The sequence below is a fragment of the Tachypleus tridentatus genome, chromosome 1 (assembly GCF_004210375.1).
Source record: "Tachypleus tridentatus isolate NWPU-2018 chromosome 1, ASM421037v1, whole genome shotgun sequence".
In the NCBI taxonomy this organism is placed as follows: domain Eukaryota; kingdom Metazoa; phylum Arthropoda; class Merostomata; order Xiphosura; family Limulidae; genus Tachypleus; species Tachypleus tridentatus.
The window spans coordinates 127,445,914-127,460,525 of NC_134825.1; the positions used below are offsets into that span (position 1 = coordinate 127,445,914).

At 36.2% G+C, this 14,612-nt stretch overlaps 1 protein-coding gene across 9 annotated transcripts in view; it reads left to right on the forward strand.

The window, feature by feature from the left end:
• Positions 1 to 14,612, forward strand: part of LOC143223081 (disks large homolog 1-like) — a 119,156-nt gene that overhangs the window by 50,370 nt on the left and 54,174 nt on the right. For all 9 annotated transcript variants that reach the window (XR_013012658.1, XR_013012659.1, XM_076450513.1 and 6 more), the window contains one exon: positions 9,462 to 9,497. Coding sequence is in view for 7 of the 9 variants with exons in the window: in XM_076450513.1 (XP_076306628.1) it covers positions 9,462 to 9,497 (36 nt within the window). In the remaining 2 variants the exon portion in view is untranslated. The remainder of the gene's footprint in view (positions 1 to 9,461; positions 9,498 to 14,612) is intronic.

The following is a 14,612-nucleotide window of genomic DNA, read 5'->3' on the forward strand; positions in this document are numbered from 1 at the left end:
TACTTTAGCCTTTCATGTAAGTAGAACATCGTGTATGAAGTTATTTATTCAAGTCATTGGTTTCCTTTTTGTACTGTATTTTTCTCTTTACCCTGAGAATTTACTTCGTTGAGTATATTGAATTTCTGTTAATTTACAATCCAACTATATGAAATTAAGCTGAATAAATGACTTCCTAATTGCCATAGAATTATTTGTATTTGTTATTATGTGATGCTCAAGTAAAAACAAAAATGAGAATCCAAATAAAATAAACAAAACTAAAGGAAGACGTGTTGGCAGCGCAGCCAAGATAATTCGTATCTGAAGAGTACAAGGCATGTGGAAAACTAGAAGTTGCAAAACCAACAGAAAGCTAGATAATTCATTTTACTGAATGCGTGTGTGTAAAAGTGGGTATGTATTATTTAAGCCAAAATATTTTTCATGCTTTTTGTTTATTACGTGAAGGGTTCAACCGTATTTGAGATAACAATCGCTTGTCAAAACGTTGGCAATTCTAAATCGAGACTTGTGCATCCTAAATGTCAGGCCAACCTTAACCACATTTATTTTCTCATGAAAAATATTATAAAGGAACTGGTATTATCTTAATAACTTGCAGTTGTAGGATGTTTTGTGTCAAATTCTAATAAAAGTTATTAATAGCTAACACCGAATATTCGATAAGCATACTTTGGTAAAGTTCATTTTAATCAGGAATTATAAATAAACGTTACAAACGAATAAACACTTGAGGGGGGAAGAGAGCAGTGTTAACATTACGTACATTTAATAAAGCAACAATCGTTATCGTAGCATTCATTGTTCGGAGTTGTTGCTGTTCTTGTTCTGTTAAATTAAGCTACAGGTTTTGTGTTGAGACAGACCTGTATTGATGTGTTTACTATTTGAAATTTATTATGGTTGAAGGAAGTTTATACAAAAGGCACTGGTACCCGGCATTGCCAGGCGGTTACGGCGCTTGACTCGTAATCTGAGGGTCACGGGTTCGAATTCCCGTTATACCAAACATGTTCGCCATTTTGGCCGTTGAACGTTATAATGTGACAGTCAGTTCCAGTGTTCTACAACCAACCTATTTCCAATACAACGAGGAATTCTACGAACAAACAGATGGTCTAGCCATGGGATCACCACCCTCTCCAATCCTTGCAGACATTTTCATGGAAGACTTTGAAAAAAGAGTCCTTTCATTCACACCGATAAAACCAAGTTTCTACAGACGTTATGTCGACGACACCTTCATTATTTGGCCCCACGGTCATGAAAACTTACCAGCCTTCTTAGAACATCCCAGTTCCGTAGACAAAAGAATCCACTTCACTATGGAAATAGTGGAACAAAACAGTCTATCGTTTTGTGACATACTTGTCAGCAAACAAGCAAGACAAACAACCACAGAAAACCCACCCACCCACATGAACAGATACCTACACTTCCAGTCTATCATCCAATCTCGATTAAATGTGGTATAATCCAATGCCTAAACAAGAGAGCAGAAAGCATTTGCAATAAGACATCCATCGAAGCAGAACGCCAAAAGATCATAGAGAATTTTAAACAGAATGGTTACACCTCCTCCTTCATCAAAAATTCCTTGAAGAAGACCACGACAGAAAGAAGAGATCAGAAAGTTACCACCACTACTGTGTCATGTCATACTTACAACATTTCAGTGAAAAACTCAAACGCATAGCCCAAAAAATTCAACATAGGAGTCCGGTGGAAATCCTACAATACCTTAAGGTCCATTCTGGTAAAAAACAAACAGCGACCTACCAATGAGAACCTCAAAAACGTCATTATGAAATTCCGTGTTCCTTCAACGATACATACATTGAAGAAACGGGAAGAAAACTCGCGACAAGAATAAAAGAACATACAGATAGTACAAAACTCATGAAAACACAAACTTCAGCCATTGCAGAGCATGCCACGTCAACTGGACATAGAATAAACTGGGAGAAGACTAGAATCATTGACACAGACAAATTCTGGATGACAAGACGCAAACGAACTTGGCAGGGGTTTAGTTTAGAGAGAGAGAAGTCTGAATAATTCTCTCCCCAACAGGGGTGGTCAGGAAAGTTGTGGTTCCTCTTCGTCCCTACCCCCCGTTAGTACAGCGGTATGTCTACGGATTTACAACGCTAAAATCAGGGGTTCGATTCCCCTCGGTGGGCTCAGCAGATAGCCCAATGTGGCTTTGCTATAAGAAAACACACACACACTCTTCGTCCCCTCACATGAAACATTATTTAACAATGCTTGGAAATTTCCCTGTATTTAACTTTTACTTGTTTAAAGTGATGAAGTGCAGTGGGGCATTATAAACTTGACGGGTGAGAAAGGGGGGGAGCGAAACAAAGGCGTCACCGGAGAAGTGAGCCAGGCCATTGCCCGACAAGCAGATATCAACGTAAAACGACCCGATTCAGGGCTAGGCAATAGTGTTGCTGGGATCTAAAGAACCAATGCCTGAGATTTGGATGTGGGGGAAACGGGAGTGCCCCGAGAAAACCCACTTTCACAGGACAGGCGTGGAAGACAAGAAAAATCGAAGAATCATTTTATATTAACATTATTAAACTTTCACGTACAGATTCCGGTTTAGAGGTGAGTAACCTGTGGCTGCCATTGGTTGAATCTACAGGAAATCTCTTCTCTAATCAGAAACAATGATAATCCAATCAATCACAAAACGCTCTCCACAGGCCACCAGGACACTATAAAAGACCGTCAGCACCGACACACACACTCTAGACAATCAACGGACAACTTTGAACAGAAAACTACAGAAATACCGCCGAGGCCAGAACCAGCCAGAAAGAACACGAATGCAGATTCATGCAACTCAACTCCGAAGACAACTCCCACTTTTAACAACACATCAAGACTTAACAATCCAAGAAAGACAAGTGATAGTTCCTGCCAGACCTCAGTTCCAGTTTCACGGAATACAACCACCAACCAGACTCAGACGATTCACATAACAACTATCGACCGTCAGTTTAAACAGAGAAACAGACCACAATCTCTTAGAAGACACAAACGAAAATTACAAGAACAAATCATCCCAGACCGATGAAGAACAATTCACTGAAGAAGAACAACCAGTTGATTCACCACCAAGCTCACGTGGTTGAACTGGCGTTCACACCTGAAGTTCCTACCTGTTCTACAAGACCGCAGCTAGCAGTTTTCCTAGTTACCAGACAACCAGTCACATGTATACCATTGCTACAATCAATCAGTTTTTTTTTTTATTCCAAAATATTTCAAAAGCCATGATGTTCTTCCCAGCTACTTCCGGGCATGGTTTAAGTAGATTTTTCGGCGCCTTGGTCGTAAATGTGGGTTTTCTCGGGGTACCCCTGTTTCCTCTCACAGCTAAATCTCTGGCATTGGATCTTTAGATCCAAGCCAAGGCAACATTCTTGCCTAGTCCTGAGAAGAGATGTTTAAGTCAGTTTTAAGTCAATGTTTATTAAAGACGAACTCCCACATAAAGTTCAATAATCCTTCACGAAAAGGGATGAAGAGGAACCATAACGTTCCTGACCACCCCTATTGGAAAGAGAATTCTTCAGACTCTCTCTAAACTAAACCCCTGCCAAGTTCGTTTGCGTTTTCACACTCACTGACACCATGGAACACTGAAGTTAAAGTTATTTCTCTACTAAAAGTCCTGTCAGCCTTTTCTCTGTGTTTCTCAGGGGCGTCGACCCAACCATTCAACCAGAAGAAATCAAACAAGTCGTTGAATGTCAAATCCAGGCCAAAGTACACGCCGTACATCGAATATTTTCCAGCCACACCAACCTGCCTACTGATTTCACGAAAATAGTGACAACCTCAAAGTATAGTGCTGACTGTATTTTACGTTACGGGTGTTACTATCGCATATTTCACTTCCGTGCCGAGCGCCCGCATCGCCGACCCTTCAACGCATGGTCTAATAAATTGCCCAGACAACATAGCGGTATTTTTGCAGTTAACTGTTGATTGTTTAAGTCCAGAACCAGCCAGGAAAAACCAGATTTAGGCAACTCAACTTCGACGCCGACAGCTCCCACTGCTAGCAACATGTCAAGACTTAATAACTCAAGAAAGACAAGCGATACTTCCTGCCAGACCTCAGTTCCAGACTCAGACCATTCCCATGACAACTATCGACGCGTCAATTGAAACAGAGAACCAGTCCAAAATCACTTGGAAGGCACAAACGAAACTTGAAAAAAGAAACAAATTATCCCAGACCGATGAAGAGCAATTCACTGAAGAAGAACAACCAGTTGATTCACCACCAAGCTCACGTTTTTCTCTATCACCACGTTCACACCTGAAGTTCCTGCCTGTTCTACAAGACCACAGCTTGCAGTTTTCATAGTCACCGGCCACTTCTATACTTTTGCCTTCATCCACTTGTTTTCTTTTTCATTCCAATATGTATTAATTAATAACCATGATTTTCTTTCCAGCTACTTCCGGGCACGGTCTGAGTAGATGTTTCGGTGCCCAGCCCGTGAAAGTGGGTTTTCTCGGGTTACTCCCGTTTTCCCCCACACCTAAATCTTTGGCATTGGAATTTTAGATCCCAGCCAAGGCAACATTTTTGCCTGGCCCTGAAGGGTGCCGTTTGAGTTAATTTTTCGAATCGTCGGCCGTCAGGCTATTCTGACCACGGGTTCTGACCTGGCCTACTACCCTTATGTCACCTTTATCTCGTTCTTTTTTCTCACACGTCATTTTCGTACTTCCCCACCGCACTTCATCACCTTAAACAAGTCAAAATAAAATACAGGTAAATTCTTACGAAAGGTTAAATAATCTTTCATGTGAGAGGACGAAGAGGAACCACAACGTTCCTAACTACCCTTGTTGGGGAGAGAATTATTCAGATTTCTCTCTCTCTAAACTAAACCCCTGCCAAGTTCGTTTGCGTTTACACACACTGACTTGAAGACGAAAGGCGGAAGACTTTCGAAACATCGTCCTCTATACTTGTGTCTCCACAACAGGCAGTTGCCGTCCATTATACACAGTTTCATCAGGAACAGATTGTTTTGTGACCAAACTGAAAACTAATTTATTGTCACAATTAAGTTAAACCTCATAGACAAGTAAGTACTCATGGGTGTTTACTTGATTTAATGTTTTCGTTTAATAATGAAATAAAATGCGTCTTACCATTTTTGTAGTGGTGCGCTACCACCAGAAATCGTTTTTGTTGTTGTTGCTGTTTTTTTTCGAGAAAAAGTGTTTGAAAGTGTTTCATTTAAATTATCTCGTTGAACATAAAGAAAAAATAGAAATAAGGAGGAAAAATAGTTGTAGGGAAGTAATTTAACTAGCTCGAAGACACCACTGCCACAGATTTAGTGTGAACTAATAAACGCTACTATATAGCCACTATGGAGCTTTGCATTGAAACCAAAAGAATTAAAAAATGCAATTACAGAAAATTAGCTTAAACTTTTTTTATTGTAAACTATATATATATATATTTGCAGCTAGAAAATCTTTACTTTTGTTTTGTAGCAAGTTTCCATATATTGTAGTGTATTGAATTAACGGTGATATCTGAAATATGTCGGATCTCTGTGATAAAATCAGTGTTATATGAATCAGTATACAATACTTAAACAACAAAACGAAAGTTATTCCTAAAACCTTACTTATGTAATAACTTTGTTAAAGATTGTGTTTTCTCGATAAACTAATGAGGTATGAATTTTAAACCTGTTCTTGAATGACGGCACCGTATAATGCCACGTATTGCATACCGATACATGATTAATGTACTACCAGTTGTAGTAATTAAGTATTTATTAACAAAAAGCTCATTCGTTTTAGTCGATCATATATGAAGTTAAATACATCGTTGTTATCTCACACTTGGTGTAAATAGATGTGTATTTATCTGAAACGCAGAGTAAATGAAATGACTGTTTAATATTTTGTTGACAAAAATATCAAGGGTAGCGTTACTTTAAAATTACACTAAAGAATGTCATCTGTTACTGAATATTTTAAATGTTTTTTTTATTGAAACATGAATAAGCGATTAAAAATAGACCTGAAGTCTTTACTTTCATTGTTACTTACAATGTTATTTTCTTTTAGAAATTAAAAGTTATGTCATTTTTGCTTCTTGTATAATGTAATAGCAATGGATGAACAATGCTCGTGTTGTCGTAACTGTTCACTCCACACAAGCATTAGTACACGCTCGTGATTAGTGATTTTTTTGTTCTTTCGCGTAGTTATGTTAGCAAATTTTTTGTCACTTTTAGGTCAATGATAAACCTATGCGAACGTGTTTGTGATGTGCATGCATGTTTCGAATAAGTAAAACATAGACGAGAAACGATTATGACTTTAAACTGAAAAGTCACTTATTTGCGTTTTGTATCGAAAGAGGTGCAGTGTTTAATTTATTTAGCTTCTTTCTTTAAAATTGTGTTTAGTATTTATTTTTGTTGCACTTATTAACAATAAGAAAAATAAGATAACGGTTACCTTCACCAGACTTCTATTGTCAACAGTTAGAGCGCCTGAATGTTGCACTGAAAGAAAAGAGAGGCCTGCTTTGATCAATTGTAAAGATGTTGTGTTACACACGAATAATGCACGGCCTTATAAAGCAAGGATCACATCTGCAAAGAATGAAGAGCTAGACTGAGAAAAACTTTCACATCCACCTTATTCTGCAGACCTTACCCTGTCTGATTATCATCTATTCCGACGTTTGCAGAACTATCTTGATGGAAAATAGCTTGGAACACATGAAGATATCAAAACTACCCTCTCTACATTCTTTTCTTCCAAATCTCAAGAATTTTATAGAAGTGGCATTCAGAAGCTTGTTAATTGTTGGCAGGAAGTAATTAATAATAATGGAACATACATTATTGATTAAATAACATTAAAAGCGTTTGAAATCATTTTTCTTTTCCTGAACCTAAAATCAGACATTACTTAAGGGATGACCTGAGAGAATGAATAGTTAAATGAAAAAAAAACACACACCAAAAAACAACAAATAAAACTGAGTTGTGAATATCCAAAGGTTAAAATGAACAGATATCTCACAGCTTCTCATCTGAGATTGAAAGCTTTTAACTTTTTCACGTTCAGAAGATCCAGATTATTAGTTTAACAACATAATTACAGATTCGTTCCATCTTGAGATTTTAAACATAATGTTCTGAACTGTTTATGAACAGATTGCTTGTGGGTTCACGGTCTTGTCGACCAGAGGCTCTAAGTAATGTACGAGTCACACATATACTACTTCCAATTACTAGTAGATTTTTCTATATATTTTACATGGAAAAAATATTGATTTCACCCGCTCATTTTGAACATTTTGCTGTAACATACAAAATATAAAACTGCCTAATTAATATGATGTAGTGAGTGGATTCTACCATCGGAGAACAGTTGAAAATAAGTGGGTGATTTGAGAGTTAATCGATATCTGAACACAGTATTTTCTCCCTTGCCCAAACCTGTGTGTAAAAATTGTATATAAACAACTGAACAAACAATAACGTATTTCTTCATTACACTGCACAACAATTTTTTTTGCTTCCTGAAAAGTTTTTGCTGATTGTGACAGGTACATGGTGGGTATGCACAAATATACTTTTGTCTTCCTCGTGGTGACAAGTTTTAGTTTTTCCTCATCACGTAGGAACGTAGGAGAAATAGACAGTTGACTGTTTACCGGCAATAACGTATTTAATTGCGTTTATGTTTTTAATACGCTGTAAAGTTCAACATAATTAAAAGTGTTTTGCTCCAGATTTTCGTTTGTATTCAATGTCCGGTGCATCACGTTGCAGTGTCCAACAGTAGTCAGCAAGCATTGACAGATTCCAGTTGCCCTGATATCGTTTTTTCATTGTGGCAATGTCCTGGTGAAAACTGAAGATTTCGATGAAACGGTATGTGATGGGCAAATATGGATGTGATTTTCGTGATCAGCAGTCAAAAATCTATAAGGAACACCCAACAGTGTTTAAGAAGCAAAAACTTTGTTGTGCGGTGTTATTTGCACGGTCTGCCCCACATATGAAAAAAAAACAAACTAGTTGGTAATTCAGTTAGTGATATTTTAGTACTACCATTTCTGTTGACCAAGTTCATGATACGAAGAATAAAGTGTGTTTTAATATATATTCGCATAATTTTATTAGTTAGATAGATAACATTATTGTCTTACCCTGAATCCTAAGGTTTCATATAAGGTTAGTCTTTATTTAGCTTGCCCCTACAATACTTGTCTAGGGCAGTTAACTGGGTTTGTTTTTATTTTTTTAAATTTTAATTGTGTGTGTAATAGGGCATACACGCGACTTCGTTATTTTTTAATTACGTTTTAAAGCTTGTTTCCAACTAAGTGATTAAGGCCCAAGTATTAACTGATTCCTTTGTTGATTAGTGCAGGGCTTTAATTTTCTATGGGTCAGAGCGAGTCATTCTTCACAGTTTAAAGTTATTGACATTAATTTTAGTGTGTAAAGTGAAAAAACTAAACTTGTTCAATGCTTGCACCTTCGTATGTGATGTATATGGGAACTCCGGTTTCATTACTTGACAAAAATAAATGTTATAAAACATTCTTTGCTCTCCGGATAAACCTCTATTTTAGCCTACTTTTCGTCAGCGTAGCTTCATCAGGGCTATCAGTACAAGAACTGCTGAAACATGATCTCTTACTACTAGTCCTGGTGAAGCCGCAGTGGCAAAATTGGCTGAAATAAAACTTTTTTACTACTCAACTGGAAGGTAAAGATCGTTTTTTTTTCTTATAACTTTACTATCTAATTTTGTTTGTTTGTTTTTATTTCGCGCAAAGCTACACAACGCTAGTTGTTCCTAATTTAACAGTGCAAGACTAGAGAGAAGGCAGCTAGTCATCACCTCCCACCGTCAGCTCTTGGGCAACTCTTTTACCGACGAATATTGGGATTGACCGTACCATTGTAAGGCCCTCACGGCTGAAAAGGCGAGCATGTTTGATGTTATGTTTATCTTATTGCTTATTAATCAGATTAATGAGAAGTAAGAATTTGTAGAGCAATCTGAAAAATCTGTAAACATGAGATTTAACAAGGAAAACAGTTGTCGGTTTGGATAACATGAAAAATAAAAACCCACATCATGTAAATAAATCCCTACCATGACCAACCATTCACCCCACCTAAGTCAGTAATACACGTTACTTACCACCCAATAGAGTTATATATGGTGTTGTCTGTGAAAAAAGAAATTACACAGTTTATTATGAAGAAGGGTTTATGGATAAAACCGATAATTCTATACCTCATAGTGATACTGTTACTTCAATTAATTTTAAAGTGTTTTAATACATTTTATAATTTGCTGATGATAAAGAGGTTACATTAAGAGTGGTATACTTAAGTTGTTTTATTATTCTTTATGCCTAGAGCAACGATAGTTGGCTTTCACAAGATGGCGATCAGGTAAGACTTTTTCACTAAAGCTATATTAATAATATAGAGCTTTTCTAGATATTATCTCTTCCTTTTTTGTACGTTTTTTACACACACAAAATAGGATAAATGATTTCGTGAAATGTTGTAGGCAACAGGGCATTATATGTACACTACAGAAAGTTTAATTGTTTAAACTAGGGAAATAAATGGGTTAATGTATGTAGGGTTAATTAATGAGGAACTGCACAGCAGATAAGTTACCTAGAAGTATTTCGTGAACTTGACAAGTAAGCACAGAAAAAGTAGTTTAAAGTGTGTACGCTGCAGTGTGTGAAGAATGACACGTGGAAAAGAACAACCAATAACAAACGTACAATTAAGCATGAAATCAAACATGGGTGCCACGCATAAATGTACAGCTCTGACTTGACCAACAACAATTTACAAAACCACAGACGTTTTAATGTGAGGCTTAGAACATGTGTTCAGCATGGCGGCCGGTTGGTTCTTTTTTTTTTTTTTTTTTTTTGTCATTGTAACATATCAAGGTATATCGATAATTGTGGGCCATCTTTGGAGAAAATATGATTCGCAAATGATGATACACATAAACGCAGAATAAAAGAAATATGAAGTGTTTATCATCCACTCATTATTCTCGAACATTTGTGTAAGAATGAAAGCGATCGTTTGAGGCCTAAATAACTTCAACAACTGTCTATGAGAGATAGATTTGCTAATGTCGTTGTTCTAAAAGGAGGGCAATATAAAACGACTATAAATATATACATGAAAAAAAAACATAATTTGTTTGTTAAACTCTTGGTACGCTTTGACAACTATGCTTTACACTCTAACACATACCTTAGGAGCCAAGGGGTGTCTTTAAACTATTGTTTGTTGAATATTGAAAGTAAGCTCAATCCGGAAACTCTAAAATAATGTGGTTTTAAACGTATATTTTTGAGACTGTTTTTGTTTGTTAATTGATAAATTTTTAAGTGAAATACAGTATTCTCGGTCTCTATACAATTCAACATACATCAGTAAAACCACCCATATTCTCAGCATCGTACGCTCCCCGCTAGTACAGCGGTAAGTCTACGGATTTACAACGCTAAAATCAGGGTTTCGATTCCCTTCGGTGGGCTCAGCAGATAGCCCAGTGTGCAGCATCGTTAATTAAGCAGTTGCTAACCTGTTATGCTTGTGCTATCACCTTTTTATATTTAGCTTTCAATTGAGATGCGAACGATTTCATCTGCGATTCTGTAGGGAAGGTCGAAACATCACGATAGTTTGCAGTAGGATGAGCAGACATAAACACTTTGAAAACAACTACATACATAATATTATACTTGGCTTGCTGTACAATATCTACCCTAGTGAATCTAAACGGTTCCTGAATACCTCTATGTGTCATTTCCATGCTTCTTCTGCTTGGCTGTTAAGCTCGTGATGTGCTGACGGATTTCACCTTACCACTTTAAATAAGTTCCAACGCTAAAAAATTGGGAAGAAATGTCTTCTTTTTAGCGAGTTTTCAGTTAAAATTTAAAAAAAAAACCGAATTAGGTAGGCTTTTCCCTCAGGCTCGTGAAGGGCTTGTTAAAAAATAAAGAAATAACGAAACGCGTGATTTCACACTTTTATGGATATGAAGTGCTAATACATGAGCTACACCTTCGGGTCTGGCATGGCTTGGAGGTAGGGCGTTCTGTGGACCGTGACGTCGTTATAATATAATAGTCAATCACCGTATTTGTTGGTGATGAATAAGCCCAGAGTTTGGGGTGATGTTGACTAAATGCTTTCCCAACTTCAAACTTTTAGGGACGGCTGTTATAGATACACTTTGTAGTTTTGAGCAAAGTTCAACAAACAAATAATACTCCGAATATAATTGTAAAGTAATAAATAATAGTCTTATAAACCTTTCTTTATATATGTAAGCTTAATTGTAAATCTGTACATTTTGAAGAGTTACCACCTTCTAAAAACTTATGTTCATAAAATATTATAGTAATCATAGAGTTATGTTAATGTTAGTGATGTTGTTAAGTTTTTATTTTATATTTATTTTCACACATCACTTGTACATAACTCAATTCTATTTACAAATTCACACCTTTACTTCTGCATTTAAACCTTTATTGGTGTGAAGTCTCATCTTGTCAGTAAGTAGGGGTGTGTATATGTGTGTTTAATCACGCCGTTTTCCATAGTGTTTATTTTATCGCGTTACTCCACAAAGGAATATTTGAACTCTGTCAACTGCGGGGAATGAACCTTGGATTTTAGCATTATTAGTCTGTCGACTTACTGCCAATTGGCCGAGACGGGACTGTTCTTAATGTAAAATCAAATTAAAAAATGCCCAATTTATTTTATTATGCATATCCAACTCATCACTAACTTTACAAAAACCTTTTTTACACTACTATCTCATTGCTCAAATAAATTAAATTCTATTTTTTTAATTTACAAGTAGGGAAAAATTCGAATGAAATAATTTAAAATTTAAAGTAATGTAAGTTAAAAATGCATTAGCTGGTTTATTTGTTGGTTTGTACTTTTGCACAGAGCTACACAAAGGGCTACCTTGGCTCTGCCCTCCTCTTAATTTTAAGTGCAGGTGAGGTAGTAATTTATGACAAAACTATGGACTGTGTCCCCCCCCTCCGTCAAATCACTACATCCTACTGATGTATAATCAAGTGTCGTTCGATAATCATTTACCTGTGATTCCCGGATTCACGTGTGTTGACCATTAAATGTCGGTACTTGTATAAAGATTATTGTGTTGCTTGCCGATTTTTGGCACTAATCATAAGTGGCGTTGAAACCATTTTACTTTTGAGGGGGTGCGGAGCACAGATTTTTACCTAATGGAAACAAAAATATTAGTGTATAAAAGACAACAAAAACAATAAAGAAAAGTCTAGTCGAAAGTCGATTCTAATTGTGGTATGCAATTAAAAAACTAAGAAAATTGTAATTACAAGTTCGTACATAAACTGTGATGTGCCCATAGATATCCAGTTGGTGACATACTGTTAGAGGCCCGGCATGGCCTAGCGCGTTAAGGCGTGCGCTTCGTAATCTGAGGGTCGCGGGTTCGCGCTCAAGTCGCGCCAAACATGCTCGCCCTCCCAGCCGTGGGGGCGTTATAATGTGACGGTCAGTCCCACTATTCCTTGGTAAAAGAGTAGCTCAGGAGTTGGCGGTGGGTGATGATGTCTAGCTGCCTTCCCTCTAGTCTTACACTGCTAAATTAGGGACGGCTAGCACAGATAGCCCTCCAGTAGCTTTGTGCGAAATCAAAAACAAAAACAAACAGACATACTGTTATTATTTTTGGTTAAATTTCGTCATACACTATGCAAGAATGAAACTTTGTATGTCAGTAATCTGTATGACCTAAATGGTTTGCACCATCTGTTTAAAATATTATTTGGAATTAATAATGACAGTATGCTATTCTTGCAAGCCATAATAAACAAATACAGTTGTCCAGTGTGTCGTCGGTCATAGTCGTTCAACATCATTGTTCCCGTGAAATTCAGGAGATTGAACAGTCTGAATATTAATTAATTTAGGTCTTACGGTAATTGAATAGAGAATAAACATGTAATAGGTTGGGAAAGACGCAGCAACGTATTATAAGGAAGTGCAAACTTTCTTTTATTGTCGAATGGCTTTGCATTTGATTCGGTAAACCAACTTCACATGAATGTGTATAAATTAAAGCTTGTTTGTTTATTATTGTTCAGTTTTCGAAAACCTAAACCAGTACTGAAAAATCATTCATTATAATTAATGTTGTGTGCTAAATAACAATAAAAGAAAAATCCAAAATGATAAATTAATGAAATAATCTAAAGCTAGTTTTTATCGAATGTTTCGCACTCATTAAGAACAAACACTTCATTATTCGGTAAAAGTTAAACCTTACTTTTTGATTTAAGTCAGATTTTCAAAATCATGAACTGCAAGTAATAAGGAGAGTACCTCGATAAAATGCGAAATACGGATTAGTTGAAAAACATTGCAGTGATAAGTAACAGTCCTTCGCGAAACTTCTTTTACCGAGTGGTTTTACATTTAATAAAGGATATGTTGCACTATTTATTTAAAAAAATTAAGCTTCAAAAGACGATAGTTAACAATGTGCAGTTTCTTATTACCGAGGAAGAGTTTTGCTTTCGGTAAACCACGTTCCGGAATATTTCGTAAATTTTAAATCTCGTTTTTTGATTTTCGTTCCATTTTCTGAACTCCCCGAAGGCCCTAATCACACTTACTAACATTTAGACGGGAAAGTTTATTGAATGGCCAGTTTTTTATGATTTTTTTTAAGAAGGGGGAGCTTCACCCTCTACCACAATGCCACTGCAAGTCATTGTATAGTTGCTGCTGTGGATGTTCCAGCTTGTCGTTTACGTGTATTGTGTAAACAAACTTATTCTCTAAGTTGTTAGATTCTAGAAATGTTTCCTTTAATCTTCCAACAGAAAGAAAAACAGCTAAATCGATATTTTTGGAGATATCTGTGTCTCCTTAAAGCAGTGAGATATTCCTGTAAACAACAAAGTGCTGGTTGTAGTTAGCTTTAGTGATGTAACTTTTCAAACGGTAAAGTTATTCCGAATTTACAGTCATTCTAACGGTTTCACATTATTTCAAAGCTTATAGTAACTCTAGGCCAATACTAAAGCTTTTCCAAAAGTTTATTGCTACAACGTAGAAGTAGAAAAATAAAAAAATGATTTTATTGAACTTCAGTAACCACAATAGGATTTTGTTAGACTTGCACCTATAAGAGAAGCAATTTGCGTGTATATTGTTAAATTTTGTATTGTATGCTGTTTCTTGTACACTTTATTTGATAAAAAGTGTATTTATTACTTTTTGTTGAGTGTCACAGACTGTTATCATTTATTTGAAAACTTTAAATATTTCGTAGTTGTTGCTATGGCATAAAATCAAGCTGCTAAAATTGCTTTTTAAATTTTTCTTTGTTTATTATAGCACCTACCTACCTGGTAAATTATACATAGATCATCAAAACTTTCACATAAAGAATTTAAATTAGAATACATGTATATAAAATGACAATTAATAAACATGAAACACCAAATT